Source organism: Anabrus simplex, chromosome 1 (genome assembly GCF_040414725.1).
Source record: "Anabrus simplex isolate iqAnaSimp1 chromosome 1, ASM4041472v1, whole genome shotgun sequence".
NCBI classification, from domain to species: Eukaryota; Metazoa; Arthropoda; class Insecta; order Orthoptera; family Tettigoniidae; genus Anabrus; species Anabrus simplex.
This window is the reverse complement of record NC_090265.1, coordinates 165,131,792-165,151,160: the sequence shown is the minus strand read 5'-3', so window position 1 is coordinate 165,151,160 and position 19,369 is coordinate 165,131,792. Positions and strand designations below refer to the sequence as shown.

The 19,369-nt window shown below is 38.0% G+C and overlaps 1 protein-coding gene across 1 annotated transcript in view; it reads right to left on the bottom strand.

Moving 5' to 3' along the window:
- The window catches only part of LOC136863468 (maltase A1), a 57,597-nt gene that overhangs the window by 29,464 nt on the left and 8,764 nt on the right, over nucleotides 1–19,369 (bottom strand). The window contains exons 2-6 of the mRNA XM_067139874.2: nucleotides 18,450–18,629; nucleotides 15,889–16,046; nucleotides 15,635–15,772; nucleotides 5,955–6,139; nucleotides 5,135–5,336 (exon numbers count right to left, since the gene is read on the bottom strand). Coding sequence (XP_066995975.2) covers nucleotides 5,135–5,336; nucleotides 5,955–6,139; nucleotides 15,635–15,772; nucleotides 15,889–16,046; nucleotides 18,450–18,629 — 863 coding nt within the window. The remainder of the gene's footprint in view (nucleotides 1–5,134; nucleotides 5,337–5,954; nucleotides 6,140–15,634; nucleotides 15,773–15,888; nucleotides 16,047–18,449; nucleotides 18,630–19,369) is intronic.

The following is a 19,369-nucleotide window of genomic DNA, read 5'->3' as shown; positions in this document are numbered from 1 at the left end:
ACTAACACTTTCATTAATATTCTGATATATACACTCTATAACAAAAAACGACGCACCGGGAAGGCGTTGTCCGATTGTAAGAAAATAACGCATGCAAAGACATTCGAACCGAACATGCAAATGATTAAAGTTTCGTGTCCAATGAATGAATAGCGGGAGCTCCCGCGCATCCGAACTGCGCATGCATTAGGTGTATATAAGGCGCGATTCTGAAGTGTATGCTCAAAGTAGCTGTTGCATTCGACTGCGCTACCTTAACGTCGGCCGTAAGAATGCCACGCCGAAGGATTCGTGCTCATTACGAGCAGATGTCAGAATTTGAAAGAGGTCATGCGATCGGATTGAAAGAAGCTGATTGATCAAATCGAGCTGTCGCTGCACATTAGGGTCGAAGTGATACGGCGATCAGACGATGCTGGCAAGCGTGGATCAGCAACGGCAGGTATCAGCGTCTGGACGGCAGTGGTCGAGCGAGGGCCAAAACAGCACGGGCAGACAGAGCGATTGTCAGAACAGCTGTCGCAGCACCGGAGTCGTCGTTAACAACGATCCAGCGTGTGACCCGCACACATGAGTCCACCATGACCATCAACAGACAACTGAGCGAGAGGAATTTGCACTTGCGCCGCCCGTTACGCCGCTTACAACTCACGCCTGTTCACCATCAAGCCGGATTATAGTGGTGCCGCACACGAGCAACGTGGAACTGCACTGACTGGGGACGTAATATTCTTTAGTGACGAGTCCCGTTTCCAACGGTGCCCTGTCTAGGCCAGCGTTGGGATCCTGCCTTGACTATCGCACGCCACAGAGCCCCACAAAAGGGGGTGATGATCTGGGGTGCCATCTTCTTTGATAGCCGGACCCCTGGCACACTGACAGCACAGCGGTATGTTGATAATATTCTACGTTCGTTACCGTTCCTTCCGCGACATCCAGGCCTTACTTTTCAACAGGATAATGCCCGGCCGCAAACGGCACGTGTTGCTATGAACTGTCTTCAAGCTTTCCCTATCCTTCCTTGGCCAGCTCGGTCGCCGCATCTCTCTCTCATAGAGCTCATTTGGGACGTCATAGGAAGGTGACTGCGAACATCCCGGAATGTCGCTGATTTAGCCCAACAGTTGGAGACCATTTGGCACGAAATTCCGCAGGACACCATCCGGGGAACTTTATCAGTCTGTGCCACGTCGAATTGACAGCTTGCATCCAGGCTCTAACTCTGCAATAAATCATTCGATTCTTCTGCACTTTTGATCGTTTGTTTTTCTATGTCGGTTCCTCACATCCACCGATTTTATCCCCATCAGATAATTCCTTCCTGGTGCGTCGTTTTTTGTTATACGGTGTATATATATATATATATATATATATATATATGTGTGTGTGTGATTTTCTTCCTTAGTAATCTAATTGTATACAGCCATGTTTGATTACTGCCTGTGAAGCCAGAGAGTATAAACTTCTTCTGATGGTGGAAGAATACTACTCTCTGCTAGATACTCTTTGATTCTCTGATCTTCCCCAACTACTGAATGTACTCAACAGATGGCAGAACGTTCCTAATGACTTACATGCTGCTACGTACAGACGAGAAGGTATCAAATCGACTAACAATCTGTATGACCGTTAAAAAAAAGCACACGGACAACCTCTACAAGAAAGTAGGTGGTCTACTTACCAGAACCAGTATTGAGCCACGGCCAATCATATGTTGCATGGGCAAGATCGTTTGAAGATGTTAAGATCCAGATACGGCTGAATGGTCGAAGTTCAGGGAAAATTGTACGGAAAGAAGTATTATAAACTACATTACCGGTATTAATTGTTCATAAAACTGTTGAAAAGTGCAGGGAAAACAATATGACTGTGACAGGCATATCAAGACGGGTTATCCGACCTGTTTATAACGAATGCTGCGGAGTAGCGCGGGACCACTAATTTATGTATTAAAAGAGTTTAACACTCCAGTGGTCGCGCGAAGAAAAGTCACGTCAGTGGTCGCGCGGATCACAATTGTGATCCAGTTTTCTTTGTGATATACGGCTATTCTGTACCATTTATTCAATGAATATGATTATGCATTGTGAAAAGAACTTTATTTTCTATACAATATAATTATGCATGCATTTATAAAAAAATACCTGAAAAATTACCTTACATTTTGATTTGTCTCACTTACTCCCTCCATAATGTTTTTGAGGTACCTCACTGTCTGGTTCATTCAGCCATCGATTTATATTCTCATAGTCATCCATTTTGTACTTATATACCAATAATTAATATAAACTCATAAAACGGAGTAGATACATGCACATGAACTGAGATTAGACACCATAATAAAAAAGAAACAAAGTCAAAATAAGTCACGCTAGTGGTCGCATGGATCACAGTTGTGATCCACAAGAATAAATTGTTCTATTAATGCAATAACCATCCGTCAAGGTTAGCAGATTACTGGATTATCAGAGAGGGGATGGGGCACGAGGAAGGTATACAGATGCTCAGGGTCAACAATCGTGCCAAAAAACAGGAGCGAAAACTAAACAGCTGGATCACTATTGTGATCCGCACGACCACTGGAGTGTTAATGAAAACAGCTTCGGTAAGTCCACTTGTCCGTTCTACTGGACCGCTTTGCTTCATACCTCTCTTATTCTCTCCGGAATTACCTGGCAGTGAATTATGTGACATTCATAGGACTCTAAATTCAGCCAACTTTGAGTGATCATAAAATCAAATCATTAAATCATCACTCTAATAACTGCAGACGAAGCCTTGCCCTAACCCTAACCTGTACTTCACAAGTTCCTAAGCGACTAACACTTTCGTTAATATTCTGATAAGTGATTTTCATCTTAGTAATGTCATTGCATGCAGCCATCCTTGATCTGACAAGCCAGAGAAGATCACGGAAGAATACTATTCCCAGCTAGATGCTCTTTGATTGTCTAACCTTTCCCAGCTTCCAGACATATTCAACACATGACAGAGCGTTTATAGTAACTTACATGCTGCTAAGAGAAAAAGTCTACGTACAAACAGACCCCATTATTATATACGTCTTTTAGACGTTATCCGGAACATCTATCGAAGGGTAACCCAGCTACACCGTAAAGAGTGAAGGCCACGTATCTTTAAAAAGTTCTCTGCCTGGCAAAATAACGCTCCTTCAAGAAATGAGTTCACAAGACAACCATTCTATAAAGAAGGACTGCGATTAAAAGACCATTGCTTTCTACGACAAAGTACCAAGCAGTGCATGGATAGTTTCTTACCAGACATACGGCATGATGACGTCAGAATGGATACATTTTGACCATGAACTGCGGCATCTCATAAAGCGCTTCTTATTAAATGTTAATAAAACCATTGAAAAGGGCAGTCTAAGTAATATGACTACGACAGGTATATCTGACCTCATTATAATGAATGCCGTGGAGCAGCGCGGGTTCTCTAGTACTTTATTGAGGAAACAGTCTGAGCCTATATGTCTGGACTAAATACCAAAAGACTGTTGTTGGAGATACTATGATCTAAATTAAATTTACTTAATATTACATATGTCCTTATTCACCTTCTGAAATTAAAAAGTGAAAATTGTTAAATTCCAGGCTATGATGTAGATGCTAAGGCGAAACAAAAAACATTTAAAATAGCAATTGGACTATCAGGAAGTTATTCTTATCAAGTAGAGGAAGTTCAGACAGTAACTAGCAATCTTAAAACCATACACTTCCAGCATCATAAATCTTGGAAAATATACAATATGTATTTGTATTATATTATTTAATTTCCATCTAGTAGTATTTAAAAAAAATGGGTTAGTTAAATCCCGTAAGTGTAATGTTGTAGTGTGAACAACTTGTTTCATAATATTATCTGGCTTACTCTTATCAATAAGAATATCACAATATCACAAATGAAGAGATACTGAATCGAATTGGTTTGAAAAGGTCACAATATCTCAAATGAAGAGATACTGAATCAAATTGGTTTGAGGAGAACGATTTGGCAAAATTTGACCAGAAGAATAGATAAAATAGATAAATAAATATATAAATAGATAAAATGATAGGGCACAACTTATGACACCCAGGTCTTGTTCAGTTAGTGTACGCGATAAAAACAACAGGGTGAGAAGACAGTGCCGAATCTCCAATGTTCTTAGGTACAGAAAAGAACCGTGAAATTTCTATCAATCATGGTAGAGTATACAGTACACCCTCTTATAGTCCAACTCGTTGGCTGAATGGTCAGCGTCCCTTAGGTTCAGAGGGTCCCGGGTTCCATTCCCGGCCGGATCGGGGATTTTAACCTTCATTGGTTAATTCCAATGGCCCTGGAGCTAGGTGTTTGTGCTGTCCCCAACATCCCTGCAACTCACACACCACACAAAGCACTGTCTTCCACCACATTAACACGCAGTTACCTATACCTGGCAGATGCCACCCACCTTCACCGGAGGGTCTGCCTTACAAGGGCTGCACTCGGCTAGAAATAGCCATACGAAATTATATATTATTACCCTCTCATAGCGGACCGATTACCCAAATGCTAAAATACACTGAACAGCATCCAGCGGTAAGGACAATGCACGTACTGTGGGTAAAGGAATTCAGGGATTGACCGTCAAAATCAAGAACATCTAACTTGAGACAAAACAACATTACATACAATTTTGAGTGAATTCGCCTCTGTAATATATATATATATATATATATTTAGAACACTGTTTCAATATTTTATCGAACATATTGTCAATGTCAGTAATGCTAATGAACTGTACTCTTTCGCTAAACACACGAAGGCATACTCTTTAAAGCTTCTAACACCACGTTTCTTACAGTTAGACTTACATAAAACCATATTATATTCCTTTCTGTGTTAAACAAATGTTCTTATTTGTTCCTCGGATTATCCAACCTTTTTACTTTGTGCCGAGACCGTAAGTGACGAACATGACTGGGTATTCTGAAAATTAATTTCCAGGGCGATTAATTGACTTGAGAAACGATGAATCCTGAGTTACAAATTAATACTGCAGGGAACATACTGAAATCTAAAGGTAGTAATACTTTTGCATAGTGACTCGCTTGATACGTCAAAGGAAGTCTCTGTTATGCACACTCACCAGCCAGTTGTTCCATCCGAATGACGGTACATTGTCAATCCATTGATGGATGATTTTGTCGAGGTTCTCAGCATTTAAGTTATCAGAATTCAAGCTCTGAATTATGAAGGTATTGAATGGGAAATCTCCTCCACGACGTTCTTCTGTTCCGAAGTATTCCATAGTTTTCTTTGTGCCTCCATACACTTCCAGCATCATAAATCTTAGAAAATATAAAATATGTTATTTGTATTATATTATTTAATTTCCATCTAGCAGTATTTAAACAAAATGGGGTGGTAAAATCACGTAAGTGTATAGTTGTAGTGTGAACAACTTGTTTCATAATCTTATCTGGCTTACTCTTATCAATAAGAATATCACAATATCACAAATGAAGAGATACTGAATTGAATTGGTTTGAATAGGTCACAATATCACAAATGAAGAGATACTGAATCGAATTGGTTTGAAGAGAACGATTTGGCAAAATTTGACCAGAAGAATAGATAAAATAGATAAATAAATAGATAAATAGATAAAATGATAGGGCACAACTTATGACACCCAGGTCTTGTTCAATTAGTGTACGCGATGAAAACAACAGGGGGAGGAGACAGTGCAATCCCAAGTACATAGCAACCATACAGGAAGGGTTATCTCTCTAGAGAACAGACTAACGAATGATAAAGTAATTGTGAGATTTTTAAATACCCATTTTCCCTATAGGACATTTTCCTATGGCATGTCAGTAAAGTATTTCACAGAGGTAACATCAAATATCAGCTTTCAAACCTTAAGGTACATCAATGCCCGTCAAGGTAAGAAACAACATACTTACTTGTCGGGGTATGTATCCAATACTTCTCTCCATTGTTCAATCATGTCGTAAGTCTCTGGTAAGTCCAAAACCTGATCCTCTGTACCGGGGGTATTGTCCTTGAATTCCGCATCTTCAACCAGCCGTTGAATTGCATCCACGCGGAATCCGTCAACACCCTTGTCCATCCAGAACTTCAGGACGTTCTAAATTATAAATGAATAAAAATGTAGCCTTTATACAAGATGCATAGAGTTTTGTACAGATAACTATACTGTTGACATACATTGACGTACCTTTATTGATTTCGAAAGCAAACACCTATCCAAAGCTTATTTCTTAATTATATGTTTATTTTTGTGTTTAGTTTATTTATTTTCATTATCTTTCCCACCAACACGTTTTTCCCTTATTTTTGTGTTTAGTTTATTTCTTTTCATTATTTTTCCCCAGTTCACGTAGAGAACAATTCCACATAGTTTTGCAAATAATTACTCAAATAACCATCGATGATGATAAGGATGTTTGTAACAAGCGAGTTGTCCATGCGTAGCTGCGAGTTTGCATTTCGGAAATGGTGAGTTCAAATCCCACCGTTGGCAGCCCTGATGATGGTTTTCCGTGTTTTCACATTTTCACATCAGGCTAGATGTGTGCCTTAATTAAGGCCACGGTTGTTACCTTCCTAATCCTCGTTCTCTCCCATCCCATTGTCACCATAAGAATTATCTGTGTCGATTTGACCTAAAGCAAATTATAAAAAAAAATTCATGAAATTCCAACCGAAGTTGAAGAAATTAAAGAAAGGAGTGCAAGGAGAAAGTGATCTGTATAAGTTGATGGAAAAGGGACTGAGGGACTGTTGCACAAGAAAATGGAACGCCTCAAAATAGCACAATAGGTGAAGAGTGGACGGTTGTAAGTAATGAAATTAATATGACTGCTGAAGACAGAGAAAGAAAGAAAGAAAGAAAGAAAGAAAGAAAGAAAGAAAGAAAGAGATATTAGATCTTACTGACGAACAACGGAGGTACAAGTAATCAGAAAACGAGGACAGAAAAGAACACAGGCGACTACATTTATTTTATTTATCGTACGTATTTTAGTACGGAGAGTGTCCGAGAACACGTTCGGCTCGCCTTGAGTAGGTCTTTCTATTTTTAGCCCACAGGTGACTTCGGCGTTTGGATGTGAAGTTATAATGATGATGATGATGGTTATGATGATGATGATGATGATGATGATGGTGGTGGTGGTGGTGGTGGTGGTGGTGGTGGTGGTGATGATTACGGCGATGACACTGAGGTAGGAATATTGTGAAACTCGGTGTCGGCACACAGCCTACTCCTGTCGAATAACACCAAGGGCTCTGCTCGAGGCTTAACGTTTCCTCCAACGGACGAATCACCATGAAAAGCGTCGTAATTTGTTCACTCAATACGAACACTGTGGAGTGGTTTGGGATTGAATCAAAGCTTTTGCCACGCAATCTAGTGATAAAAATATATAACATTACCACTCCTACCCTACCGGCGAACATTCTGATGGTGAATTTCATTTTTTTTTCCAACGGGACTCGAACAGGCAAACCATGGTATTAGACCATAAATAATTAAAGGCTTAACATTCATGGCCATCAGGTGGGGCTGGACCACTAAAGAAGTAAATGTAATACAGTTCAGGAAGAGTAGCTGAAGAGAACTGCAAGTTGAAATTTGTGTGGTTGTAGGAAAGGTAGATGGTGTATATACGAAAATACAGATCTTCTGAGAAAGTAAAGTTAGGTGTATGAATATTAATATCTCAAATGAACAGCTACTTCTAGAGAAATAAATCAAGGCAGGAAGACAACAGGAATATATTGAACAACAGTAATAAGGGAAATAATTAGATGATACGGTTCTGGAACAGGAAGAGGCTGGTGATGCTGGAATATCCACTTTTAAGGTCAGAATTCGACAGAGTATTCCGAGATCTAAATAGGAACAAGATACCTTGAAATGCTCTCAGAATAACCTGTTGCCTTGGTAGCAATCGGCATGGCGAAGTTTTATGATTTATGACTAATTTATTCCTTTAATGGAATAATATTATTTATTGCATACTATGGCGTAACTGCATCTTCCCGTACTCAAAAGAGTACGGAAAATGACACTTTATCCCTCTGTTATTTACTTTTAGTACTCTATCATTTAAAATCGTCTCTGGCTGGTTGAACTCTGCTTCACAGTAATATAAACACGGACAGTCAGAGAGATCATGAATCAAGGAACACTAAACTTAACCTTGCTGAATATCGCATATAACATAGCATATCATAAAGGTCGTGTTACCTTCATTAATACAGGACCAGAGGACCATGTTTACGACCCTGGTAGCTTCATGGACTGTTCAATGCTTCAAATAACATTAATTTTTATGTTTTATTACAAAATACACACATCTTATATCTTTCATCAAAAGACACGAACAACAACAAAACAAGAACAAAATAAGAACACCTCTATGCATGGATAAAAACATGGACGATCTGCATTACAGTGAATCAAAATTATTTATAATTTACTTATAATTAATTAATAATTTACAATAATTTATAATAATTTATAATAATTTATAATAATTTACAATCATTTATAATTAATTTCACTTACTTTGAAATAAATAAATTCATCATAGTATGAAATAAAATATGGTACGCGACAGCCGCTACAGTGCGGTAATAAGGTTACGTTACATATCATTCGTAAAATATTACTTTAAGTAGGTGTTGCGTAAATTAATTATTTCCACCTTTCAGTTAATCAAGAATAAATTGTATGATAAATGATAACTAGGAAATTCCATTAGTTTTTAAAATGGAGTGTGCTGTTGTGCCTCTTTCCAAGAAACCAGGTGCTGACAAGTGTGAAAATTACCGCACAGTCAATTCAGTATCAAAAGTTTCCAAATTTAACATGTAATATTCGAAGTTGAGTTGGGAGAAGATCATTTTGGCTTCAGATGAAATACAGGAACACACCAAATGACCTCGACTGTACGTCGGATCTTAAAGCATCGATTAAGAAGGACAAACCCACTTAGTTGACATTCGTAGATCTAAAAGAATGCATCTGATTACGTTGAGTGTACCAAGCTATTACGGATTCTGAAGGTGACTAGGATTAAATACTAAGAAAGAAGAATTACCTACAATCCGCACGAAAATCAGTTTTGAAAGATAAGAATCGAAGGCTATGAAAAATAAAGCAGCAATCCTGAAAGAAGTGAGACAGACATGGAGGTTGTTCCCGCCCCCAACCCCTCACTCAACCCCACCCTTTTCAATATTTACATGGAACAGGTGGTAAAGGAAATCGAAGAGTAATTTGGAAAATGAATCACAATTCAGGGAGAGGATATTAAAATTCTGAGATTTGCCGATTTTATTGTTAGTTTATCTGGGTTCGCACAAGATCTGTAGAAATTGCTAAATAGTATGACTAGAGCCTTAGAGAACGATCACAAGACGAAAATAAATAAATAAATAAATAAATAAATAAATAAATAAATAAATAGATAAATAAATAAATAAATCCAAGACGGAAGTTATGGAATGCATTCGAATGAAGTCAGGTAATGCAGGAAATATTAGATTAAGAAATGAAAAGGAAGTAAAATAATATTTTTGTTTGGATAGAAGAGTAATGAATGGTGTCAAAAGGAAGGAGGTCGTATAATTCAGACTTTAAAAAGTAAGGAAGGCCTTCCTTAAGAAAAAATGCGTTCATCAAATATTGTTATAAGAACTTGAACACTTTCGTCCTGAGCGTGGCATTGCATCGATGTGAAACATGGACGACAACTAACTCTGAATGGAGGACAATATAAGATTTGTAAATTTGGTATTATAGAAGAATGTTGTAGATGAAATGGGTAGATTGAATCACCAATGAAGTGAGACAGCATCTAATTGGTGAAAGGAGGATTTGGTGAAATTTTACCCTTAAAAAGTATTCAAATGACAAATCTTAAGACACACATGACTTGCTCATTTAGATTTTGAGATAAGTGTTAGCCGTAAGAATGATACGGGATGTACCAAACCATGAATATGATATACAGATTAGATGTACGATGTAGTATTCATGGAGAAATGAGAAGTTTAGCACACGATGGCATGCGATGTTCGCATTAAACCATTCTATAGTGTAACAGTAAATATAGTACTTTGACGAGCATGAGTTAGACGCAGGGCGTGTACCGTTTCTGATTGAAGTGCTTGCAGAGGAAGAGGGGTGTCTTGAAATGATTCTTAAGTTCTTTTTTTTAAAATTCTGAATTTATTAACAAAGTTCAAAATTATATCACCTTCATACAACAAATATGCCGGAAATGGTTATTTCCTCATCCAGGCTGGTGAGGTACTTGAAATCCGGCTGCTCTCCTTGTACTGTCATCAGTCTCCCCTCGCACAGTGCGTAATTTCAGGAATCTAGCCGGCCAAAAATCGTATCTTAGAAACTAATGGACCGATTTACATAAAACTTAGTATGTAACTGCTATTATTGGAGATAATTAAGTGTGTGGTCAATCAAGTACAAAGAACAAATTACTACGCCAGGAATAGAATTAGTAATCTTTGTAATTTTAATAATTTTTCGTTATAGCTTTAAGAAATTAAATAGATGTTAATAGTGGGACATGCTGTTTAGAATGTTTAAAAACAGATACAGGAATACATGTACTTCCCAAACAATTTATTCATTAGATGCAGTTACATCAGAATCGCTATCGTCACTTTCATTATCTCTTTCGGCAGAACCAGATACAGGAGGCTCAGACAGTAAGTTGAGCACTTCTCGTGAAAGCGAAATCAACTTCCACCTGCTTGATCTCCCTAAGCTGGTAAGACTGCCCTAAATGCAGATCAGTATTGATTGATCAGTATAAGGGTCCGATGATATAAGCAGCCTATGGAAGAGGTCAGTATTTGTGTCTCTCTGGAAGGATTCCTATTATCTTTATACCTGGTCTCCTGTCCAATAGGTATAATACAGTGCTATGACCCAAGAGTTTGTGCAAAGTTACAGGCATGTAGTACGATTTGTATTTTTGTAAATATAATTGTATAGTTTCCTTTGCGTACATGCCAATGTTACTTTATCAATGGCATACCCACACGAAAGAGTTTCTACGATGGCACGTTGACGATTTATTAAATTTATATCTACTCCAGTAATATCCGCTGAAGTGGAAGCCTCTCTGAAGAATCTTCTAGCGGTTCTCATCATTGGTATTGCCAACACTTTGCTTCGGATATCAACCAATAGACGCGTTTCCTCCCTGAACTTCTGTAGTGAAGTCATCTATAGTATTTATTTATTGCGTGTGTATTTTAGGCTTTAAATCAGTGCGTAAATGTATTGTGTTGAATGAGAGTTAAGCGATAAGCCTACGTGTGTGTTTTATTTCTTTAACATTAATACTATGATCTTTTGTAGTCATCTGCAGTAATTATTTACTGCGTCTGTTTTCTAGCTTTTATTGTCTGGATAAATTTATTAAATGCAATTAAATACATCACCCGCCCCTCAAGTCCATAAAAATTATTTGTCTATTTTCTCTCGCACTTTGCCTTATATTTCAGTGCTGAGGTCTCTTATGTGCCGTAGTTTACCTCTGATTCTGTACGAACCTAAAGTGGCCCCTGTAAACCCCACGTCCCCTTCACTTCATAAAAGTAATTTTTAGCTTAGTTTCTTCAGCCTTTTGTCTTGAACTTGCATACTGAATTTCACAAATGCATGTGCCGCCGTTTTCCCGTGATGGCGTTGAGCGGAGCGTTCGATATGGCAACCCTGTTGTCATAAGAGCAATACTGTTTTCTTAACATGGAATGAGCTATAGTAAGCTAATGGCAGGCTCGTCCTGACATTGTTGTGTTGCACGTCCTGCACGGCTCATTCTCTGCTCGAACCAACTTTTATTGTACTTCAGCAATTTGTCCCTTTTTCTACCATACTTTGTCGAGCGTGATCGAATTTTAGCACACAAAATACTGGCATATTTCCTTATTGACTTGGATATATCCTCGGACAAATCCTCAAAGCCTAAATGTTCAATTACAACATTCGCAATATCATCGTTCTGCTTATATTCCCTGCTGTTCCTCAACAGCTCGAAAACCGACCTCCAGGTTACAGAGTACATGGCTTCTGAAAAAAATTAATTACTCTCATGGTCGCGCCTGGTCGAAGCAAAAAGTCACAGTCTTTTATTCTTTGAAGTATATATAACTCATCTAAAAGAGTTTCATTGCGGAAATCACAGGCAATCCATTTTGAAAGTCAGCTCGACTTTGTATAATTAGATAGCGCTTGGACACCGTGTACTTGAATTTTAAGTGCATATTCCGGACAAAAATATAGTAATTTTCAGAAAATGCTACATACTATAATAAAATACATACCTTCATCTAATATAATCATATTGCAAGCTAAAGAAATACTTAGTTCTGATGTCTTTACTGAGCGCCTCGCCAGAATATGATGCTCTAACGGAGGAGAGCCACTTTAGGCCATCGGTGAGAATAGATAATCAGACAGCGCGACTTTTCAATACTTAATTATTGTACCCAAGGGTCTTATAAACACGACTCACAGAAAATGCGCACCAAAGACAAGGGTTGAAAATATTATTTTTGGCCGGCTGGATGCTAGAAATTACCCACTGTGTCTCGGCACCATGGAACCATGATTTCTCCCACGATGGAAATTCTAGAAGTTCTGGAATATCCATACGACATCCAGAAGATCGGGATAACGTAGTAATGTGAGCATTGAGATTTGGTTGCACGGATAATGACTTATGACTGTACACATTAGCACCTGGGACACGGAAAGAGTTTCTTGAGTAACAGATTGGAATGTTGAACAAAGGAATCACTCGTAGTGTAACGTAATCAAATGTCAATAAAATTGACTAAAGAAAATCTGATGCTTGAAACAGTTTGAAATTATCACACAAGAAATATTTGTTTATGGTTACATGCAATTTTAACTCCATCACTTGAAAAAAAGAAAATGTTTCATTTGTAAACCGATTTAGTTCATTAATTTGAAATTAAATTAAATAGGTTTCACTCTTCCACAGTCCGTGGTTTGATCACACAAAAAATACTGTCTATTGAACACCCACAGTTTAAATACACAGTTCATTGCTAGTCATGAATAAACAGTTTGATTTCACGGTAAATTTACTCCTTAAACACAGTCTAATGTCTACCATGAATGTAAAGTTCGAATACGTAATTCACTTCTTAACACAGTTCAATATCTACTATGAATGCACGGTTAACTTACGTGTTTCACCTCTTAACATAGTTCAATGTCTACCATGAATGCATGGCCTAAATAAATATCCATAGTCATTAACACACGGCACATTGTCTATAACGAATGCACAGTTCGAATTAGTGTTTCACAGTCTATCATTAACTCACAGTTCAAGGTCTGCACAGATTAAGTGCGTAGTACACGGATTGAAACTAATCACAGTCCAATGTCTACTCTGAATACACGAGATATTGAAAAATCCCACGATGTCTATAAGTCTGGTGACGCCGTCATTGATTGAAATTAATTAATTAATCACTTGTCGCAGTCTGAAGAGTTCTAAATCTGACACACAAAATTTGCGAAATATTTCAATTAGTTGGCAAGGCGAATATCGTTCACAATTTATCACTGTTCGGATTGTTTCATCAATAATGGGTTATAAACACTTTAAAGAAATGAAAGTTTGAAACATCTGTCCGAATAGATCACCATTAACGTTTAAATCAGTCTTAAATGAGGCTAGATTCTATCACTCGTGAATCACGGGAAATTTTTTAAGTCCACACACAGTGTTATAAAGTTTAAGTGGGAGACTCGGCAAAATTAAGACTATCACTTGCAACTCGCGGAAATATTTATAAAGTTCGTATGCGGAGTCTAAGTCTTGAACTCGGCGAAATGAGACTATCACTCGCGTAGCGTCGCGGTCCCCACGAGCCGACCGACTGTGGCATAGAGGATCCGTATTCTCGCCCGCTGCTCGCCGCACGAACTCCATACACACTCTGACACACACTGTTCTGCTTAGGGAAGCAGCTCTCAATTTATGCACGAACCAAGCCAAAATATGTCTTTACATTTCACTCAAAAACTTCGTTGTCTCTTGTCGGATTTTTACCAAACCTTGTAGGAATAGAGATAAAATATGGAACTATATGATCATGTAGTTGACTTTACCCAATTATTACTGTGAGGGAAGTTATTAGCCGAAGAACCTTTCGAACATTCCATGCTGATGTAGGCTCTCTGTCACGGGGAGGCAGGCTGTGACGTCAACCCGTTGTACGTCACACGCATAGGTTGCTCGCAGTCTGTGGCTGTCTTCTGCTGCTGGGACGGCGCGTAGCGCTTAAGTTCTAAATTTTAACTGTGGGGACTTAGTTCCGTACCGTTGTTCCCAGTACAATAGACTGATGACCCAAGCAGTAAAATATCGACAGGATGATTTTAACAGTGTAACAATAGTGAGAATATATATATATATATATATCCTATCCTTGTTATTAAACAAATCTGTATCGTGAAGAGAAATATACTTCCGAAGATGATTCGCTTTTAGCAAAATGCCCTTCTACTAAAAAATGTAGAGTTTTAATACATAGACTGGCAGCATTTCCTCTAAACATATGCTCATTTATTGGTGTTACTTATCATTTGCATGACTAACACGATCTTAACATCAACTTCAAATAACAGATTACCTGAATATTAATCACAATATAAGGTGATCTTACTTTCATGGAAGAAGATTATTAAATACAAAATCTAAATGCTGGTTTTTGCATAGGCCTAGATCACAACTTGAAAATATGTAGTGAATCAGTATATGACTGGCGTAGGTACTCTGTAATTTTGTGTATTCCAAACTTACGCCACTTCATTAAGTTTGTTTACGAAATGAATATATTTGGAGTGTTTTAATTCTGGCACATCTAGTGATACATTTCTTATACAGTGGTAACCTCGTCTTGCGGGAGTCTTTTAGTGTATGCCCAATGTCATCTTAATACTTTTATTTACTTCTTAATTTAATAATGCCTAAAGTGAAATTGCTTGCACTAGCTTATATCGTACGAAAAAAATAGATGAAATAGAGAAGGTGTTTCTGGCACACAAAGATTTCTTCAATTCTTCCTAGTAATTTTCTGTAAGACACTTGAAGAATAGTGCCCATTTCTTTCTACATTCCTCGGGCCGATGACCTTCGATGTTAGGCCCCTTTAAACAACAAGCAAGCATCTACATTCCTTCAACATCCAACCCAGTCACTGAGGTACGTTTTGAACCCTTGACAATGATCCTTATCTTCGAAATTCACTCTGAATATAATATGACCGCTGGCTTCAATTGGACACATTTCAGCCACTTTATACGAATAGGGAATCATTATTATTATCGGTTTTTGTTTAAGAGTGACTTTGCTACACTGGAAACAAACACAGGGTCACTCGATTATGGGCGAATCAGTTTAGTAATAAAGTCTTTAAATTCAAATTTAAATATCGGTTGAGCTGATTAACTTTTCATTTAGTTCACTGAGAGCTGTAACTTATTTGTATTGAATACATTAAGGTTAGGAACATAAGTGCTTCTTACACCTACCTTCATTTCCTGCACTAGATCGGCATTTCGGTAGTTCAGATCTGGTTGCTTCTGGTGGAATTGGTGCAGGTAGTACTGTCCGACTTTCTCGTTCCATGTCCATGCATCACCGCTAATTCCGTTGCCAAAGACATTTCTCTGGAATTGAAAGTATTTAAATTGGTACGCTTTAAGGTATTATTCCGAAACATTTCTTTATGTTACTAATCATTGTTAATATTAAATGTTCTCATGAACACTTCATTAACACACACCCAGTTATTTGGTGGGGATCCGTCCTCCTTAGCATCATGCCACACGTAGTAACCCTTGTACTTTTCATACTCCAGATCATTGGGATTTGATGCCTTCACAAACCATTCGTGCTCATCACTTGAATGGTTAGGTACAAAATCCATTATCAGTTTCATACCTGAAAAAAATACGATCACAGTTTATGAAATACTTTGTTACTATCCGTGACATATTCGTATTCCGGACGATTTAAATACTAAAATACCGAAGTTCGAAATGATATAGCTCAAAGCAAAGAATAGAAATCCCTGATCGAATGTAGCCTCCCCTGGTGGAATCAACCCCCGTGACTTTTGAGACATATTTGCCTGTAGTTTGTCACCCCTTATTTAGGGTAATGCAGACTTGAATACTCGGTCCACTATTGCGAGATACATAAGACGTAAGTTTCTAAGATACTTGTGGAACATTATATACTTGTATAAGAATGAGGAGCAACTCACAACAAGCTACTTTTCATAGTATGGGAAAGTTTGTGTGTCTGAATAATGTAAATACGCATCATACAAGTAACATTTTCGGACAAATCATGTGCTTCCTCATGACGACAGTAACAATCTTCTCTGTGTTTGTGTTCCAAATCGTAAATTATATGGTACGACTAGCAAATGTACCCCTGCTTCGCTGCGGTATTCTACACTGTATACGGATATCAAAGTAAATTGCTGTACATGCAGTGAATGAGATTTTTTAATTTGCATGCCACTTAGCGTTATCCAGAAACAGCACGGGGAGGTTCTCATACGTTGTTTCCAATGTAATGTGCGAGTTGCGGAGTTGTGAACGTAACTGCAGGCTAACTTGCCTACTGCCATTCACAATAGAGTAAGAAAGTTTTCATTATAATTGGAGGTTCCATTACCTACTGCGTGGTCACTATCGATTTGGGGGCCTGTAGGAGTTATTTTACTAGCGCGTAAGTCTCCCGACACGAGGTTGAGGTAGTAAAGACTTTCAAATAAAGCTAGAATGATCTGGGACCGAATCTCCGATCTTGGACTCAGTAGGAAGCACTTTATCGTCTGAGTCCCTCAGCCTCATTTGATTGACTAGTAATGACCGATCAGTTCCCACAGAAATGTAACCGAGCTCGATAGCTGCAGTCGCTTAATTGCGGCCTGTATCCAGTATTCGGGAGATAGTGGGTTCGAGCCCCACTGTCGGCAGCCCTGAAGATGGTTTTCCGTGGTTTCCCATTTTCACACCAGGCAAATGCTGGGGCTGTACCAAATTAAGGTCACGGCCACTTCCTTCCCACTCCTAGCTCCTTCCTGTCTCATCGCCGCCATAAGGCCTGTCTGTCTCGGTGCGACGTAAAGCAACTTGCAAAAAAAAAAAAAATAGAAATTTGGGGACAATGATGATGTCAGACCTATTTCCAGAATGGTATCTCAACGAGTAACTTCGTTGGATGCTACGGAGTGAATTTCCCCTTAGACCTTGAACCTTTGATGGCTAAAGCAAAAACAGTTCTCCTAATTATCTGATGTGCATCTCTCCATATTTCTAAATCATCCCTTATGACATTCTTTTCCAAATCTTAGATTATATGTGAACATCTGTCACTCGATTCATTTTGATATTTTAAGGCCTAACACGTAACTAATTCATCTTTATTCATGTTCAGGTCTTGTTTTGGTGATATCTTGACTCAAGCTATGACACTGTATTAAATTATTTATTTTATAATAAATATAAGAAATTTACTTCACATCTACCTATTCAATACAATTCAAAATGTTGACGTTTGAGTTAAAACGTTTCATGTTTCACCCTTTCCTATGGGGCATAATCAGTCGTATCGTTGATGATTGCAATGATTTCCATTACTTGTAAAATTATTTATTGCCATCGTAGACGCTAAGGTGCCGGAATTTTTCCCTTCAGGAGCTATTTTATGCGCCGGTAAGTCTTCCGACTCGAAGCGGGAGTATTTGAGTCATACCCACAAACATGGGTGGGTTTCTCTTCCTAACAAGGAGAAGCATCGTAACAATATACCAATTTTGTCTCGAGCAGTAACTCAGAATTGACCTATTAACGGTTATTAAATTTTATCCTTCAATGTTTGTGTAAGTACTCGTTTATTACTTTACACAAACCAGAAAATAACTACATTAGTGTGACTAAGTAGCCTTCGAATCACGAAAACGAAAATGGAATAGGCACTAACTCTTCGAGAACCGAGGGAGCCTGATTCATCGAGGTAGAGAGGGACCTACGAGAAGTGGTATTTGTACATTCAAATATCCGGGAACGGAAACACGTTAAGGATAAAAACACTGGTGTTTCCAAATAAAACCGAAACTAAATTCGAGGAAGGTGCGAATTGAGGAGAGAAAATAACACCATCCAGCATAATGTTGAGAGCACTGGGCAAAGAGTAGAGAACCTGGAGGATGAAATTAGGTGAAATGATGAGGCCCTGAATTGACCGAAAGGAGGAAAGAAGAAGAAATGTCTACAGTATATGTAAGAGAAGGCGAAACATTCTGGTCATTATTATTATTTCCTTACATACCTAGTTCATGTGTATCTTTCAGTAAGGCATCAAAATCCTCCATGTTTCCAAACACTGGATCTATGTCCCGGAAATCAGCGATGTCATAGCCAGCATCAGCCATCGGCGACTTGTAGATAGGAGACAGCCATACCCCCGTCACACCGAGATCCTTCAGGTAATTGAGTTTCTCTCGTATTCCTGAAAGAATCAAACTATAATTTCTAAAAAGAAACATAATTAAAATATAATTAATAAAATATCCTGCGCATCCCGAATAAGAAAAAGTGAAATGGAGTGCCGATAGTAATTAACTAAGGCCTCTACAACACAACATCCATATCCCTCTATGCCAGTCTCATACTCTACTCCATCCTTATCCGATAATAGGCTGTATATGCAATTGAATTCCTCGCAATGTATAGGAAGGGACTAAGACGGGAACAGGAAATCAAAAAGCAAAATATCTTGAAGAAAATCCATGGTCCTGTCAAATAAAATGGGGATTTTAGAAGATGATAAAACTACACACTATGTAGTATTATGATCAAACTTCAAAACAAGGTATTAAAAGGAATGGTAAGTGAAAGAATACGTTAGCGTTTCGTTAGCATATACATGCATATAAATGTCAACTCAAATAACGAAAGCTTCGAAAACTGCTTTTCCAAGTCATCATAGAAATAATACAATAATCAGAGAGCTGTTGGTTAAATGTACCACCCACGTGTCTTCAGCAACTGTATTTTATCACAGTACACAAAATTGAGTTGAAAGGCAAGTCTTAACTCACAAGGTACATATTATGAATAACAAATAATAGCATAGACGATTAGAGGTTTGTTTGCAGTTCCTCCATGATATACATTTTAAATGTTATGTTGTGAATAAATAATAATAATAATAATAATAATAATAATAATAATAATAATAATAATAAT